At 46.6% G+C, this 14515-nt stretch overlaps 1 protein-coding gene across 1 annotated transcript in view; it reads left to right on the top strand.

Annotated features, from left to right (window-relative positions):
- Positions 1–668: 668 nt before the first annotated feature.
- Positions 669–14515, top strand: part of SEPTIN11 (septin 11) — a gene marked incomplete at both ends in the record, with an annotated part of 108169 nt that continues 94322 nt past the window's right edge. Inside the window, one exon of the mRNA XM_080697710.1 lies at positions 669–695. Coding sequence (XP_080553836.1) covers positions 669–695 — 27 coding nt within the window. The remainder of the gene's footprint in view (positions 696–14515) is intronic.

Raw genomic sequence — 14515 nt, 5'->3', positions numbered from 1 at the left:
CGCCCTCGGGCCGGGGAGGGCCGTCGAGGGGCAATTCCCTTCCCCGGGCCGCCCAGCTCCCGCGCGGCCGCCCCCCACCCCGCTCTCCCTAGTGGCCGCAGCTCATTCCAAGCCGGTTCCTCCGGGTGGGGCGAGCTGGTCCAGGGCTAACCTTCCGCGAGGTGCTGCCACCCTGAGCTGTCCTCCCCAAGCCTCCCGTCCCCGTCCGCGCCGCGATCGCTGCGGGATCTGCAGAGCGCGTGGCGGGACTCGGGGCTGGGACCTCGGCGCTCAGGCTTTTGCTTGGACTCCAGCACTTGGTGGAGGGGGGGGTGGCGCAGCTCACAGGCGAGGGCATCTCAGTGGCACCGCCGAGGGTCGCGCGGCGCGGGCCGCTCAATGCTCAATGCAGGAGCGCTGGAGGGACGGCCAGCCCCCCGGCCCCGGCGGCGAGGCCCCCACCGCCCTCCCGCGCGCCGCCGGGCCGGGCGCGCCAGCCACACCCCTTCCCCGGGAAGCCAATGGTCCCTTCCAGGCGGGTGGCCATGTTGCTCTAATAAAGCGGGAGGGGCGGCGGCGCGGGGGGAGCAGATGCGGCCGGCCGCGGGCGGGAGCAGAGCGCAGCCGCGGGCTGGGCGCGGGGGAGGCGAGCCGGAGCAGCGGCGCTAGCAGCGGGAGCGCGGGGCGCGATGGCCGTGGCCGTGGGGAGACCCTCTGTGAGTGCGGGCGCCGCGCCCCCTCGCGGTCCCGGCCTCGGGGTGGGGGCCGGTGGGGACCACCCGGGGGGCCGGGCGGGGGCCGGGGGCCGCGGCGGCCGGGCTGTGGGTGTGTGCCTGGGTCCGGGCGCGCGTCCCGGGCACGGTGGAGGTGGAGGAGCGCGGCGGCTGGGGATCGACCTGATGCAACAGTGTATCGCCGGGTGGCTCCGCTATGCTGGGGGCGAGCCCGGGGACCCCTCCGCGCCCCTGGAAAGGATGCTCCTGGCCGCCGCGTTTCTCAGCTCACCGCTTCCCTCGTGACAGCGGAGAGGGGCGCGGGGCGCGGGGGCTGCCTGGGTGCCCTGCGCCCAGGCGGGGGCGAGCCGGGCCGGGGATCTGCGAGCCCGAGCGCCGGGCCACACGGGTGTAGACGCGGGTCAGAGGGTGGCATTTCCGTGGTGGCTTCCCCCGCGCATTGTGCGGTCCCAGACACCCCCAGACACCCAGCCGGGGCGCTCGGCCCTGCCCAGGGTGTGGACAAAGCCCCGGACACACACACACACAAAGTTTTCAAAAGGCGCCCTTGTTGGATGGGTGGAAGTGCTGAGCCGCTCGGGGCTGAAGGCCGGGGCCGCGGCCGGGGAGGGGGCGCGTGGAGACCCGGCGCCCGCGGCCGGAGGCCGGGGATGCTCGCGCTCCGGCTGAGCGGGGCCGGGCCGGCGGGCCGCGCCTCTCCCCCGCCGGGCTGGGTTTGCAACTCGCGACTCCGGCCCTGGGGAGTCGGACTTGGAGGATGCGGTTCAGCGGTTCCCCGCCATCCCCGCGAGGGAGGCGGAGGGAAGGGGCGGTGGCGGCCTTTCCTTTTTATTGAAAGAAGCTGAACCGGGTGGGGAAGAGCCGGGCGGGAAAGGCGGAGTCCCCTTTCTTTCTCTTCCCCTTTTCTTTGTCGAGGTTCCAAGACCATTTTTTGCCTGGTCGGCTTTGGGGGCGCCAGGGGCGAGGTCCTTCTCCGTCTACCCTCCTTTTCCTTCCGTCAACCCCCGTTCGCACAACTGTGTAGCTGCAGGTGGTGGATTGAGAGATTTCGTAGGTTTTGATAAAACTCTCACCGAGAGGCTGGGACCTCTGAAACCCGCAAATACAGAGCTGTGCTCGCGGACCTGCCGCTGTTCCTCCTCACTCCTGAGACTTTCTCGCCCTCTGCCCCTGGCCCCGGCCCTGGGGGAAGTTCGAGGGGTTCCCCAAGGGGGATCTACCTCGGTTTAGTGATTCGGCTGCCCGGGTATTTTCAAACTTTGTCACGGTCAGAAAATGTGCACTGGTTATATAAAAATGTAACTGTGGGTCTCTTAGGCTTTTAAACTCTAGTATTTAAATGCCGGGCCCTTAAGAATTCTGGTTTCGTCTTGCACGCAAATCGTGCTCTTGCTAATTAGTGGTTATAGGTTGTTGTAACTGAGGGAATTTGCATAGTCTCTGGGCTCTAATCTCTTTATTTTTCTGGTGAGCAAATTGAAAGCCATAGAGATCAAGTTTATCTGGTCAGTTGCCCCCTCCCCTCAGTACTTATTATCAGGGCACAGATTCAGAGAACTTAAAATAACAATATCTGTTTTAGATAAGTTGGCAAATGTCTGGGGATGCAGATATTCTCGGTAGGGGGTGTCTTTTTCAGTAACACCTATTGCTGCTGCGTTCTTGAGGGCTGGAGGAGGTGGAAGAAATAATTTGCTGCACATTTTCTATAAATTAGTTAGTTCATATACGTCAGTTAAATAGGAACAATATGTGGATTTAAGATTTAGTTGTGTGGCCACAACCATATTCAACACCAGGTCTGCCAACCAGATGTGAGCTTAATCTATTGAATTCTTGTGTAAAACCACTCTTTCAGATTATAGGTTCCAAGACCATTTTTTGCATTGTAGCCTTTGGGGGATGTGTGTGTGTGTGTGTGTGTGTGTGTGTGTGTGTGTGTGTATGGAACCCAGGGACATTCGACTTCTGAGCTATGCCTCCTGCCCTATTTTTGTATTCTTTATTTTGAAACATGGTCTCACTAAGTAGCAGAGGGCCTCACTAAGTAGCTGAGGCTGTCGCCAAACTGCTGTCCTCAGGTCTCAGCCTCTTGAATGCTGGTATTACAAGCGAGACACCACGCCCGGCTTTTTCAGATAATAGAGATTTTAAAAGTGATATGTGTATTGTGGAGGTTGCTGGTTTCTGCACATTCCCTGTTGACACTGAAATTAAGATTAAAACATTTATAATTCAAAAACCAGATCCGGCTCCCCTTGTCAGAGTGATCAGGAATTGACTACAAAGTTGAAATTCTTTAATACATTACAGAAAATGTGATGTTTCCCAGGTATTGTTAAACTGTTTGACTCCATTCGTTGAGTTTCTCTTTTAAGTGTGGTCTCAGTAGCAGCTGCAGAGAATGCACATTTTTTTCCAAACCCAGTTCTTAGCGGATTTGCAAAGCATCCTTCATGTTAGAGTTTTCTGCCTCTGCCATCCCCTTAGCTATTCTATGACATGAATAAAAGAAAGGAAAAGTTTTTGGAGGAAAATAATAAATACAATGTTGATTTATATGTTAAAGGAGTTGCATCAGTTACTCCTTTAGAATTAATTAAAATTTTCAGAAAGTTGTGCAGGAGAGATAAGCGTGGTAGCACAAGCCTGTAATCCCAGTACTTGGGAGGAAGAGATAGGAGTATCACAGGTTTGAGGCCAGACTCAGCAATTTAATAAGAACTTGTTTCAACCACCCCCCAAACAAAAAACAGCTGGAGAAGAAAAAGAAAAAAACCTTCCAAGTAAAACTTGGTTAGGAAAACATACACATAACTCCTTTGTCTACAAACTGACTCTTCTATCCAGACTGAAGACAAATTAAAATTCAGTGTGAATAATGCCCTCAACTTCAGTGATACTTGAGGTAAATACATTTTAATTTGGAAAAATGCTTATATGTCAAATGCACTATTTTCTATTTTATGAAATTACTATATTTGATTCCAACCATTTAATCTCAAGGATATATATATTTTATTTTATTTTGGTGGTGGTGGTACTGGGGTTCCTGGAAACACTTCTACCTCTGGGCTACACTCCCAGACCAATTTTTATACTTTTTAAATTTGGAAACAGGGTCTCTTAAGCCAGCGCGGCTGGCTTTGAACCTGTGCGATCCTCCTGTCTCCGCCTCCCAATCACGGGGATTACAAGCTATGCCACGACACCCGGCAAATTCATATATGTTTAAATCAATTTGTTATTGAAGTGAAATAAGAGTTTCAGTTTAATGTGATTATGTATGTATATATTTATATATTTATATATTTTTGGGCACTAGGGATTGAACTTAGGGGTCTTCTACCTTTTTTATTTTGAAGTAGGGTCTCACTAAGTTACTGAGGCTGGCCTGGAACCTGGGATCCTCCTGTCTCAGCCTCCCAAGTTGGGTATTGAAGTTATAGATTCTAGCAGTTGAAAAAATCTTTAGAGGTCATTCAGTACAGTCTTATCCTAATGTAGAAATATTTCTTACTTTATTCCTAACAAAAGTATTTTTAAACTTTTCCAGTGGCAGATATTTCCTTATTATGTCCTTCAAGAACTCAATTTAATTGTTCTTGCATCCATTGAGCCAAAAGAAATGGAACATGAGTCAAGGAGTGTAGCTCAGAGGTAGAAAGCCTCTGGGTTCAATCCCCTGTCTCTGACTCTCTCTCTCTCTCTCTCTCTCTCTCTCTCTCTCTCTCTCTCTCTCTCTCACACACACACACACACACACACACACACACACACACAATAATAAAATAAAATCCCTTTCTACCTGAAGCTGTTTTTTTTTCCTGACAGATTCAGTGCCCTTGTATATTAAAGTGATAGGCTTCAGTGTCCTTTGTAAACTAAGGAGAAAGGAAATTATGCATCTGTTGCTGAGTCAATGATTACGATTATACCTGGGGATCCTTGTAAGAAAGCTTCTGAAGATACCTTGAAGGGGTACTCTGGAAGGGATAGTCGGGAGCAGCTGTGTGTGAAGAAGTGTGAAACGATCGTGGTCCTTATTGTAAGATTTACATTTCTGTGACTTGAACATGTGGCCCCAGATGGAGGCTCTGGCTGGAGAAAGTGCAGAAAGATCAAGGGAGCTGGAAAAGATCTAGGGGAAGGACATCTGAACAGCGCAGGGGCTGTTCTGCAGGTTTGTTTGTTTTATTTTGTTTTTGGTAGTACTGGGGGTTGAATTCAAAGTCTTCCTTTGATCTACATCCCCAGCTCCCCCTGCCTTTTATTAAATTTCAAAACAGGCTCTCCTTAGGCTTCTGAGAGTCTCACTAAGTTGCTGAGGCTGTCCTCAAACCTGCAATTCTCTCGTCTCAACCTCCCAAGTACTGGGATTACACGTATGCACCACCATGCGCAGCTTGGGGTAGTTTTTAAAAATGAGAACTCTTTAGTCAGTGATATAGATTATACACGCAGAGACTATATAAATAATTATTAACAAATGAAAGAAGTGTTTGAAGTGCAGTCATCCTCCTTTAAAATCTTTTGAAAGCTGTAGATTATTTTATCTTTTTTTTCTCACTAAATTGCAGAGAGCTTCACTAAGTAGCTGAGGCTGGCTGCGAACCTGCAATCCTCCTGTCTCAGCCTCTATGTCATCTTTTAAATTCTTTAAAAAGAACGTGTTTAGTTAGGTTGGTGGTATACACCTGTATCCTGGTACTTGGGAGGTTGAGACAGGAGGATTGCAGGTTTTAGGCCAGCCTCTGCAACCTAGTGAGACCTTGTTTTCAAATAAAAAATAAAATGGTGCTTGGGGTGCAGATTAGAGGAAGAATGCTTCTGGATTCAATCTCTAGGTCAAAAAAAGAAAAAGAAAACAAAAACAAACGAACAAAAAAACAAACAGGTGTGCATGGTGGAGTATGGTTGTAATCCCAGTACTTGGGAGGCGGAGACAGGAGAATCGTGCCCATTTGAAGCCAGCCTCAGCTACTTAGGCTCTCAGCAACTTAGTGAGACCCTGTTTTCAAATAAAATATAAATAGGTATGGGAGTATGATCTAAAGGTAGAAAGCCCCTGGGTTCCATCTCCAGTAAAAAAAAAAAAAAATGTGTCTACACTACAATGAAAATTGTAACCCATGGAATTGTTACAGAACAAAACTATCCACATCCCACCATCCTTATATAATAACTCTTAGATTAGATTGTTAGTGTGTTTCTATCAACTTTTGAGGTTTATCAGCAAGCATAACTCATTTGTATGAGCTGCTACTTTGAAACTAAACTGTGTGTCTTGACAGGCCCTGTCTGCCCATTTGAACAGTCTAATAATGGAGGAAATGGATGCTTAGTGCTGGGCCTGGGCCCACCCTGTGTCTGTGTGGACAAAGGAATGCTCAAATGTGGGACTCTGCTGTTCCCATGATTTGGATGGCCTACTTAGATTGGTTGCCAAAGAAAGATGTGTTGACACCTACCAATGAAGGCACACAGATGAGAATCATCGGGTGTAGACTCTGGAGCACTCTACAGGGTTTTCTGTGGATTTTTTTCTTTTTCTCCTTTTTATTGAACCTTAAGCTTAGATTTTGGATTTTATCATTTTATTGGTAACTGTCTTTCATAGTCTTAGCTAGACCTGTCACAACTGAGGTCAGCTGAACTGAACCATTATTTAAACAAAGATGGAGCAGCCTAAAGCATCTATCCCTTTTTTTTCCCCCAAAGAGACCTACTTTACAATATAATTAATACCCCCTTCTTTTTAAAAATCTAGACTGACAGAAAACTCCCTTCCAACTAAACAATGCCTCTTCCCCTGACCCACAGGGGCCCTGCTGGCAGCTCATCAATAGACCAGCTGCTGTGGAACATGAAAACAGTATGCTGGCAGGCGGCTAATCAAGGATTTGTAGGTGAGCTAAAAAAAAATTTGCATCACCTTAGGCTGCCCCAAGTGAGAAAGCAGGACTTTGTACTCAGATATAACTAAAACCAAGGAACAATTATTTATAGGATCAGTGCCAGGGAGTAGCACCTTGCTTAAGTCAGATGATGTAGGAAGGCCATGCAGGTGCATTGTGTCACCTGTGAACTGTGACCCCATGGAGTGGAGTGTGATGTGTTGGAAGGGGCCCAGGCTGAGCTAGAGAGGGAGGGATGGTCTCTGAAAAGAACAACTAGAGCCAGGTGTGGTGGCGCACACTTGTAATCCCAGCATTCTGGAGGCTGAGGCAGGAGGATCTCGGTTCGCGGACAGCCTCAGCTACTTAGGCCCTCCGCAACTAGTGAGACCTTGTTTCAAAAATAAAGAATAAAAAATAGGGCAGAGGGTGTAGCTTGGAGGTCAAATGCCCCTGGGTTCCACCCCCAAATCTGCAAAATCAATCAATCAATCAATCAATCAATTAGGGCACCCAGCAAAGGGGATTTTGGTCTTGCTTTTTTTTTTCTTTCTTTTTTTTTTTTTGTGGCACTAGAGATTCAACTCTAACCCAGGGGCATTTCACCTCCAAGCTACACCTCCAGCCCTTTTTATTTATTTATTTATTTATTTATTTATTTATTTATTTACTTATTTATTTATTTTCTGAAGCAGAGTCTCACCAGGTTACTAAGAGTCTCACTGAGTTACTGAGGTTGTTCTGGAACCTGCGGTCCTCCCGTCTCAGCCTCTCAAGTGCTGGGATTACAGACTAGTGCCATGATGCTTGGCTCTTTAAATTTTTTTCATTGTACAAAAGAAAATAATAAAAGTGTTCACAATATACCTTCTTGTTTTTGATTAGTTAAATCCTATGAGAAGGATTTATAAATTTTCTTTGTAAATTTCTTTCTTATAGAAGTAGAGTCACAGCCGGGCGTGGTGGCGCATGCTTGTAATCCCTGCGCTTGGGAGGCGGAGACAGGAGGATCGCGCAGGTTCGAAGCCAGCTGCGCGTGCTGGTTAGGAGACCCTGTTTCCAAATAAAAATGTAAAAATAGGTCTGGGAGTGTAGCCCGGAGGTAGAAGGGCTTCCAGGAACCCCAGTACCACAAAAAAAAAAAAAAAAAAAAAAAAAGTAGAGTCACAATAATATAGACAGGTTAGCAATTTGGAAAAAAAAAAAAAACCACTAAATGAATCATTCTTGGCTATTAATTTTTTTTAATGGTATTGGGTGAGGATTGAACTGAGGGCCATACACACGCTAGGCAGACACTACTGTTATGGTGCACGGTTAGGGTGCCAAAAACTGTTACGGTGATACAACATTACAAAAGCACCAGAACTGTAACAGTGAGATGTAGCCGCGGGTCCTTGTTCTTAGCTATGTGTAGAAAACAATAGCCAGACCTTTTTTTTTTTTGCTGTAAGCTTAAGAAATTTTATTATTACAAAGACAGAAAGATAGGACAGAACTTTGATTAAAGCACTACGTCATAGAGAGTGACATAGTGGAGTAACTTGAAAATAAGTCACTGAAGTTTTTGGATACAGAACAGTTTTATACCAATAATCTTCTGACCTGACTAAATCCGCCCATTCTGGGGCAGGTCTTTTGATGTGGAGATTCCTTTCTGTAGGTCTGCCCTGTCTTGGTAGAGACCCCAAGCCTTTTGTTACACCTCAAAATGGGATCTCTTGAAGGCTTATGGCATCCCCTCACATCCTCGGGTCTTTAAAATGTAAAAGTCCCTGGTCTCCCTCTGTTTTCTTGCTAATCACCCTTGTTGCCTGGAACTCTGCAGGGTCCCTTCACTGTCTGAGTGCTGCCTGCACCCAAGCTCTGGCTTTCTAATACCAAGGCTTTTTTCAAATACATTTTGAAGCTATTTCTCAATACTGGTACAACTATCACTTGAGCTACATCCCCAGCTGTCATTCTTGGCTTTCTAACCCATCTGTTTTTTCAGGTTTAAAAAATATGTATTAATGTTATTATTGTTTTTGCTGTTGTTGTTATTGTTTCATTATTTTGTATTGTATTATTATTATTATTTTATTTTGGTATTGGGGTACCAAAAACAAGGTCTTGAAACAGGGTCTTGCTAGATTGAGAGTCTTGTTACTTGCTGAAACTATCTTTGAACCTATGAACCTCCTATCTTAGCCTGAGTACTGGGGTTACTGGCATTAGCCACCATGCCTGGCTGGTTTTTTTTTTTTTTTTTTTTTTTGTGTGTGTGTGTGTGTGTGTGTGTGGTACTGGGTGTTGCATTTTACCTTTGAGTTAAACCCCAAGCCTGATTTTATTTATTTTGAAACAGGGTCTCACTAAGTTCAGAGAGCTGAGGCTGGCCATGAACCTGCGATCCTCCTGTTTCAGTCTCCCAAGTACTGGGATTACAAGTGTGCACCACCACACTTGGCTACCCCTGTTTTTACCTGCTATTGTAATATAATATGCAGGTAATATACTTGTAATATTCAGGTGCTGAGGTTCTGATGTTGCAACAGTCCCTGCTGTCCTCATGAACTCTCTCTGGAGGCTGACTAGCACTGGGTGAGGACAGAAAGTAGAGGGGTGGCTGTGGAACAGTGTCCAAGCCAAGGGAAGAGAGAAAGTTCTGGAAGTGAGGGGGAACCTCTTCAAGAAAGCCAGCTAGAGCTGGGGCATCAGCACTCAGGGTTGCTGGAGAGCGTGGACAGGGAGCTGTCGGAGTGAGCCTGTGCCGTGCATTCTTCACAGATGTGTCTTCACTGTATTACTCTCTAAATGGCTTACATTCTGTCTACCCTCAACCTAAAAATGTCTTGGAATTGGTCAGTGGAAAACACTGAAAATCAATAGAGTATTAATTCTTCAGAAATCTTTATTGGAAAGGAGGGATGAGAAAAGATCAGGGAGTTGATGGCTGCGGGCCCAAATTGAGCCCTCAGAGGACAGAGAAAATGAAGTCTGAGGAAGGACGAGGGGCAGGAAAGGGGGTCTAGTGACCACACGTGATAACACGGCTCCTTCTGTCTGCCGTACTTAGCGCTTCTTCAAGAAACAGAACTAGAAATGTTCACTTTCTAGACTCTAAAGTAGCTGAGCCTGAAGGGTGGAGGGCGGGAGGAAGGACTCCCCTCACACCTGGTAGCACCTTGGATTTCAAGTGGCAGTCAGGGATGTCCAAATGGAATGGAAACCCCAGTGGTGCTGCGGGTGTCGCTCAGAGGTACAGCACTTGCCTGGCATGTTTGAGGCCCTGGGTCTCATCCCTAACACCACAGGAAAGCCAGAAACAACAGCAACAACATTGGATCCTTTAGAATACAAGAAAAATGTGTCAAAGGCCGGTTCCCTGGAGACCTTTTCCATTTATCTCATCCCTTTATGTACTGTTTTTATACCAGTATAACTTTTTCATTAAGAGTTCCCATTAAATTTACTCAAACCTATTTTTTCTATTTAAAAAACAAAAAGTTTGACTAATGCCTTTTGTGTACAGAAAGTCTGTTGAATGTTTTGGTTTTTAAGTTTATTCTATTCAAATTACTATCAACAGGAAGCCCAGTGTGCAGCCAGGTGTGGTTGTACTCACCGGTAATCCCAGGACTTTGGAGGTTTAGACCAGAAGATCGAAGGTTCAAGGCCAGCCTCAGCATCTTAGTGAGACCCTATTTTAAAATAAGAAATAAAACCTGGTGTGGTGGTTTTACTAGTAATACTGTAATACTAGTATTTGGGATGTTGAGACAGGAGAATCTCAGGTTTGAGACTGGCCTCAGCAACTTAACTAGGTTACAGCAACCTAGAAACACCTTGTTTCAAAACAAAAAATAAAAATGGCTAGAAGTATAGCTCAGAGGTAGAATGCCCCTGAATTCAATATCTAGCAACTAACACACACATACACAAGTAAAATAAATAAGTAAAAAATAGTGCTGGGGGTATATCTTGGAGCTAGAGTACCCCTTGGTTCAATCTCCAGACACACACACACACACACACACAACACACACACACACACACACACACACACACACACACACACTCTATAGCCAAGACATATTTTGATATTCTCTCAAAATACCTGAAAAGTAATATAGACAAGGAAGGTGAGGTCCAGAGAAGTCGCCACTTGTCTAATCTGGTTCAGCTCTTTGGTGGGAAAGCTCAGCTTTGAAAAAGAGGCTGTTAAACCAAAATGCTATATAAACCTAACAAATGGGTGCTGAGGCTTGATGGCTTCTACAGCAGAGGTTTGTCGTTCAAGATTTTCACCTGCTCCATTTTTTGAGGTCTGCCGCAACCATGCCTTGTTGACTCTGGGACCCAGGCTAGGAGAGAGTGTGGTTTCCATCTTGACAGTGCCAGCCTGGAGGCAGAGGAGACAAGACCTTGAGGTGACTGTGATGGGTCGGTCGCTTCCATCCCACACAGTTGGTCACTCCAGAATTCCAGAGGATGGGGATGGATGATCTTCCAGCGAAGAGTAGCTCTGTAAGTCACTGGGCAAGCTTGAGAGCTATGGGATGGGGAAGGAAATCTCTTCTAGGGAGAGGCAGGCACTATCTTGGATGGTAGCAAGTTGACTATAGCATCCTAATCAGAGAGTCCACTATGAAGCCAAGGGTATTTATTTACTTGGTGATACAGGGGGTGGAACTCAGGGCTTTGACCATGTCAGGCAAGCGGTCTACCACTGAGCCATAGTCTCAGAGTTAATTTTTTCTTTTCAAATTTTGAAACAGGGTCTTGCTAAGTGTCTGAGGGTCTCCCTAAATTGCTAGGACTCACCTTGAATCCATGATCCTCCTGTCTCAGCCTCCCAAGTACTACAGGCATGCGCCATCATGCCCACCTCCTCGGACCTATTTTTTAAAATTTGTTGTGATTTTTCTGGCTATATTTGTCTTACTCTAATTCCCATTAAGCATGGGAGGAGGAGGATGTTAATAAGTGTGTGTGTGTGTGTGTGTGTGTGTGTGTGTGCGCGTGCACGCAAGAGAGTGTGTGTTTGGGAGGGAGGGAGGGAGGCTTAGAACTGAAGGCTGCTCCTGTTGTTTGCTCCCGATGAGCTAGCTTCCTGAGGCATCCTCTCCAAGTCAGCGATGGGGTGACCTTCGGAAAGACCTTCTGTGCTGCTCCTGCTCCCTGGTGGCCCCGGCTTGGGACTGTACTCTCTGGGAAATGCTTGTGAGGCCATTAGAACTTCCAGCTGCTTGACACAACTATTTCCCTGGGGATGTTTCCAGATCTGATCTTTCCCAGCCTGTCTGTCCTGAAATGCAGATGCCTGGGATGGCTGCCTTCCTTCCTGCGCGCTGTTCTCTCTGCCGAGAGGCAGTAGTGTGGAACATTTGGGTCAAGAATGCAGGCTTTGGAGCCAGGCTGCGGGAGTCCCAGGGTTCATCAGCTCTGCCATTTAACGGCTCTGTGATTGTAGGCAAGTTCCTTATCTGTAAAGTAATGCCAGTCCCTCCTTCAGAGAGTTACAGATGATGAGTTAGTGCACACTCAAAGTTCTTATGCTCACACCTGGAACAGTGCTGTGCAGTGAAAGCTGGTCACCCGGGGGAAATGGGTGCTCAAGAAGCCACTGCATTATCCTGAAGTCTGGCTTCCAGCCCAAACTCCATCCCACTCACCCTGGTAGAAGCTGAGCACCGCCCCTCCTCCTGTACACTCAGCAAGCTGGCTTCCATTTTCTATGCAGAGCACACCATTGAGGCATGCACTGAACATCCTTGTGCCCAGCTCCTCCCTCCACTGGGCTCTTTTTATTTTGGCATTGGGGATGAAACCCAGGGGCGTTCTACCTCTGAGCTATTCTCTCCCCAGCCCCCAGCCCTTTTTAATTTTTTTTTTTTTAATTTTGAAATAACGTCTCACTAGGTTGCTGAGAATCTCGCTAAGGCTTCTCTAAAACCTGTGATCTTCCTGTCTCAGCCTCCTAAGTACTGGGGTCCTAGCTGTGCAACAACTCACTTCATGGCCCAGCCCATGAACCGCCAAAATATAAAGCATGCAACTCTTGGGCTACCTGGCCTGAGTTTTTTATCCTGGCAGCCTTGGTCCTTCCAGGCCCTTGATCCCTGCTCTTTTGCCTTTGCCTACAAGAGTAACTTGAGGGCAGTGCTCTTGTACTTGGAAGATTAGTGCTAAATTATGTAACTCCTCCTCTAGTCCCACCCCTAGCTATTATCCTTCTGTAAATAGTAACACCCCAGACCCTGGGGATGCTGTCTTTCTCTGGAGGTGGACTGCATTCTCCCTCTGTTTTCCTAAGTAAATCTGTGTCTCTAACTCTGAAATTCTTTTGTGTCACATGTGCCAAGGACGCTACTTGTTCCCCTCTGGGAACTCCTCCAGTGTTGGACAGTTCTAAGGTCGAGGGGACATGGCTTTTGAGGGCTCCATGTGGCCTGAGCCTCGAGCCCACAAGGGTGATGAGCTCCATGGCCCTCTTAGAATGGCACTGCCGCCTTACTCCTCCTCGTCCCCACTCCTGTTCTCCTGGATCGCTTCCCAAACAACAGGGAAACTTAGATGAAAACACCATATTTCCTGGTTTGGGGTTTTTCTTTTACCTTATACAAATTAGGGAGTATGAATGTTTGGTAATATACAAATTACTCTGGATGTTTAAAAAAAGCTTGCTGGGCCAGGCGTGGTGGCACACGCTTGTAATCCCAGTGCTTGGGAGGCAGAGACAGGAGGATCGCACAGGTTCGAAGCCAGCCTTGCTGGCTTAAGAGACCCTGTTTCCAAATAAAAATATAAAAAATAGGTCTGGGAGTATAGCCCAGAGGTAGAAGGGTTTCCAGGAACCCCAGTACCACCCAAAACAAACAAACAAACAAAAAACCAAACAAACCAAAATACTTGCAAGTCTTGGTGGTGCACACTTGTAATCCCAGCATTTGGGAGGCTGAGATGGGAGGATCACGGTTCATGGGAGCCTCAGCTACTTAGTGAGGCTCTTTGCAATGCAGACCCTGTTGCAAAATAATAAAAAAAAATAGAGATAGGGGTATTTCTCAGATTTAATGCTCCTGGTCCCATCCCCAGAATCACAAAAATAAATAATAAATAAATAATTAAAAAAGCTTAAGCCAGGTGCAGTGGTACATGCCTATAACCCTAGTACTTGGGAGGCTGAGACAAATGGGTTGCAGGTTTGAGACCCGCCCCAGCAACTTAATGAGATGTTATTTCAAAATAAAAAATAAAATAGGGATAGGATATAGCTCATAGGTGGAAACTCCTTGGATTCGACTCTCAGTACCAAAAATTTACAAAGCTTAAAACAAACTGACCTTTTCAGCACTATTTATTGTAGGGCTGACTTTGGTAAAAACTAGACTCAGAAAAGAAAAAAAAAAAAGGCAACCAGATGCATCACCTAAACTTTTTGTCTGTATCTACATATAGGTGAATTTTTAATACTTTTATTGTCTCATTGTAGTCTCACATCATAATATAGTTCATAGTTCTAGTGACACAGGCACACAGCACTTGGTAGGTTTCCCCCTGCTCCCCCTGCTCCTCCCTTCCCCATACAAGATATTGAGATTGACATTGGTGTTCTCACTCATGACATATGTCAGTGGAAGTGATTCCTTCCTTCATCTCCCCCATCCACCTCCACGTCCCTGGCTCCACTGGGGTTTCCCCTCCATTATCTGACGTCCCTCGTGTATCCCAGTTACTCCCCAGCTTCTGCATATGAGAGAAACCATATAACCCTTTGCTTTCTGTGACTGGCTAATCTCACTTAACATAATGTTCTCCAAGCCCATCCATTTTTCTGCAAATGACATTTTTTTTATTGTTGAGTAGAATTCCATTGTGTATATATCCCATAATTTTGTGATTCATCATTTGTTGATGGAT

Source organism: Muscardinus avellanarius (assembly GCF_963383645.1).
Source record: "Muscardinus avellanarius genome assembly, chromosome: 6".
In the NCBI taxonomy this organism is placed as follows: Eukaryota; Metazoa; Chordata; class Mammalia; order Rodentia; family Gliridae; genus Muscardinus; species Muscardinus avellanarius.
Note: the sequence above shows the minus strand (reverse complement) of the source record. Positions and strands in the feature narration are given on the sequence as shown.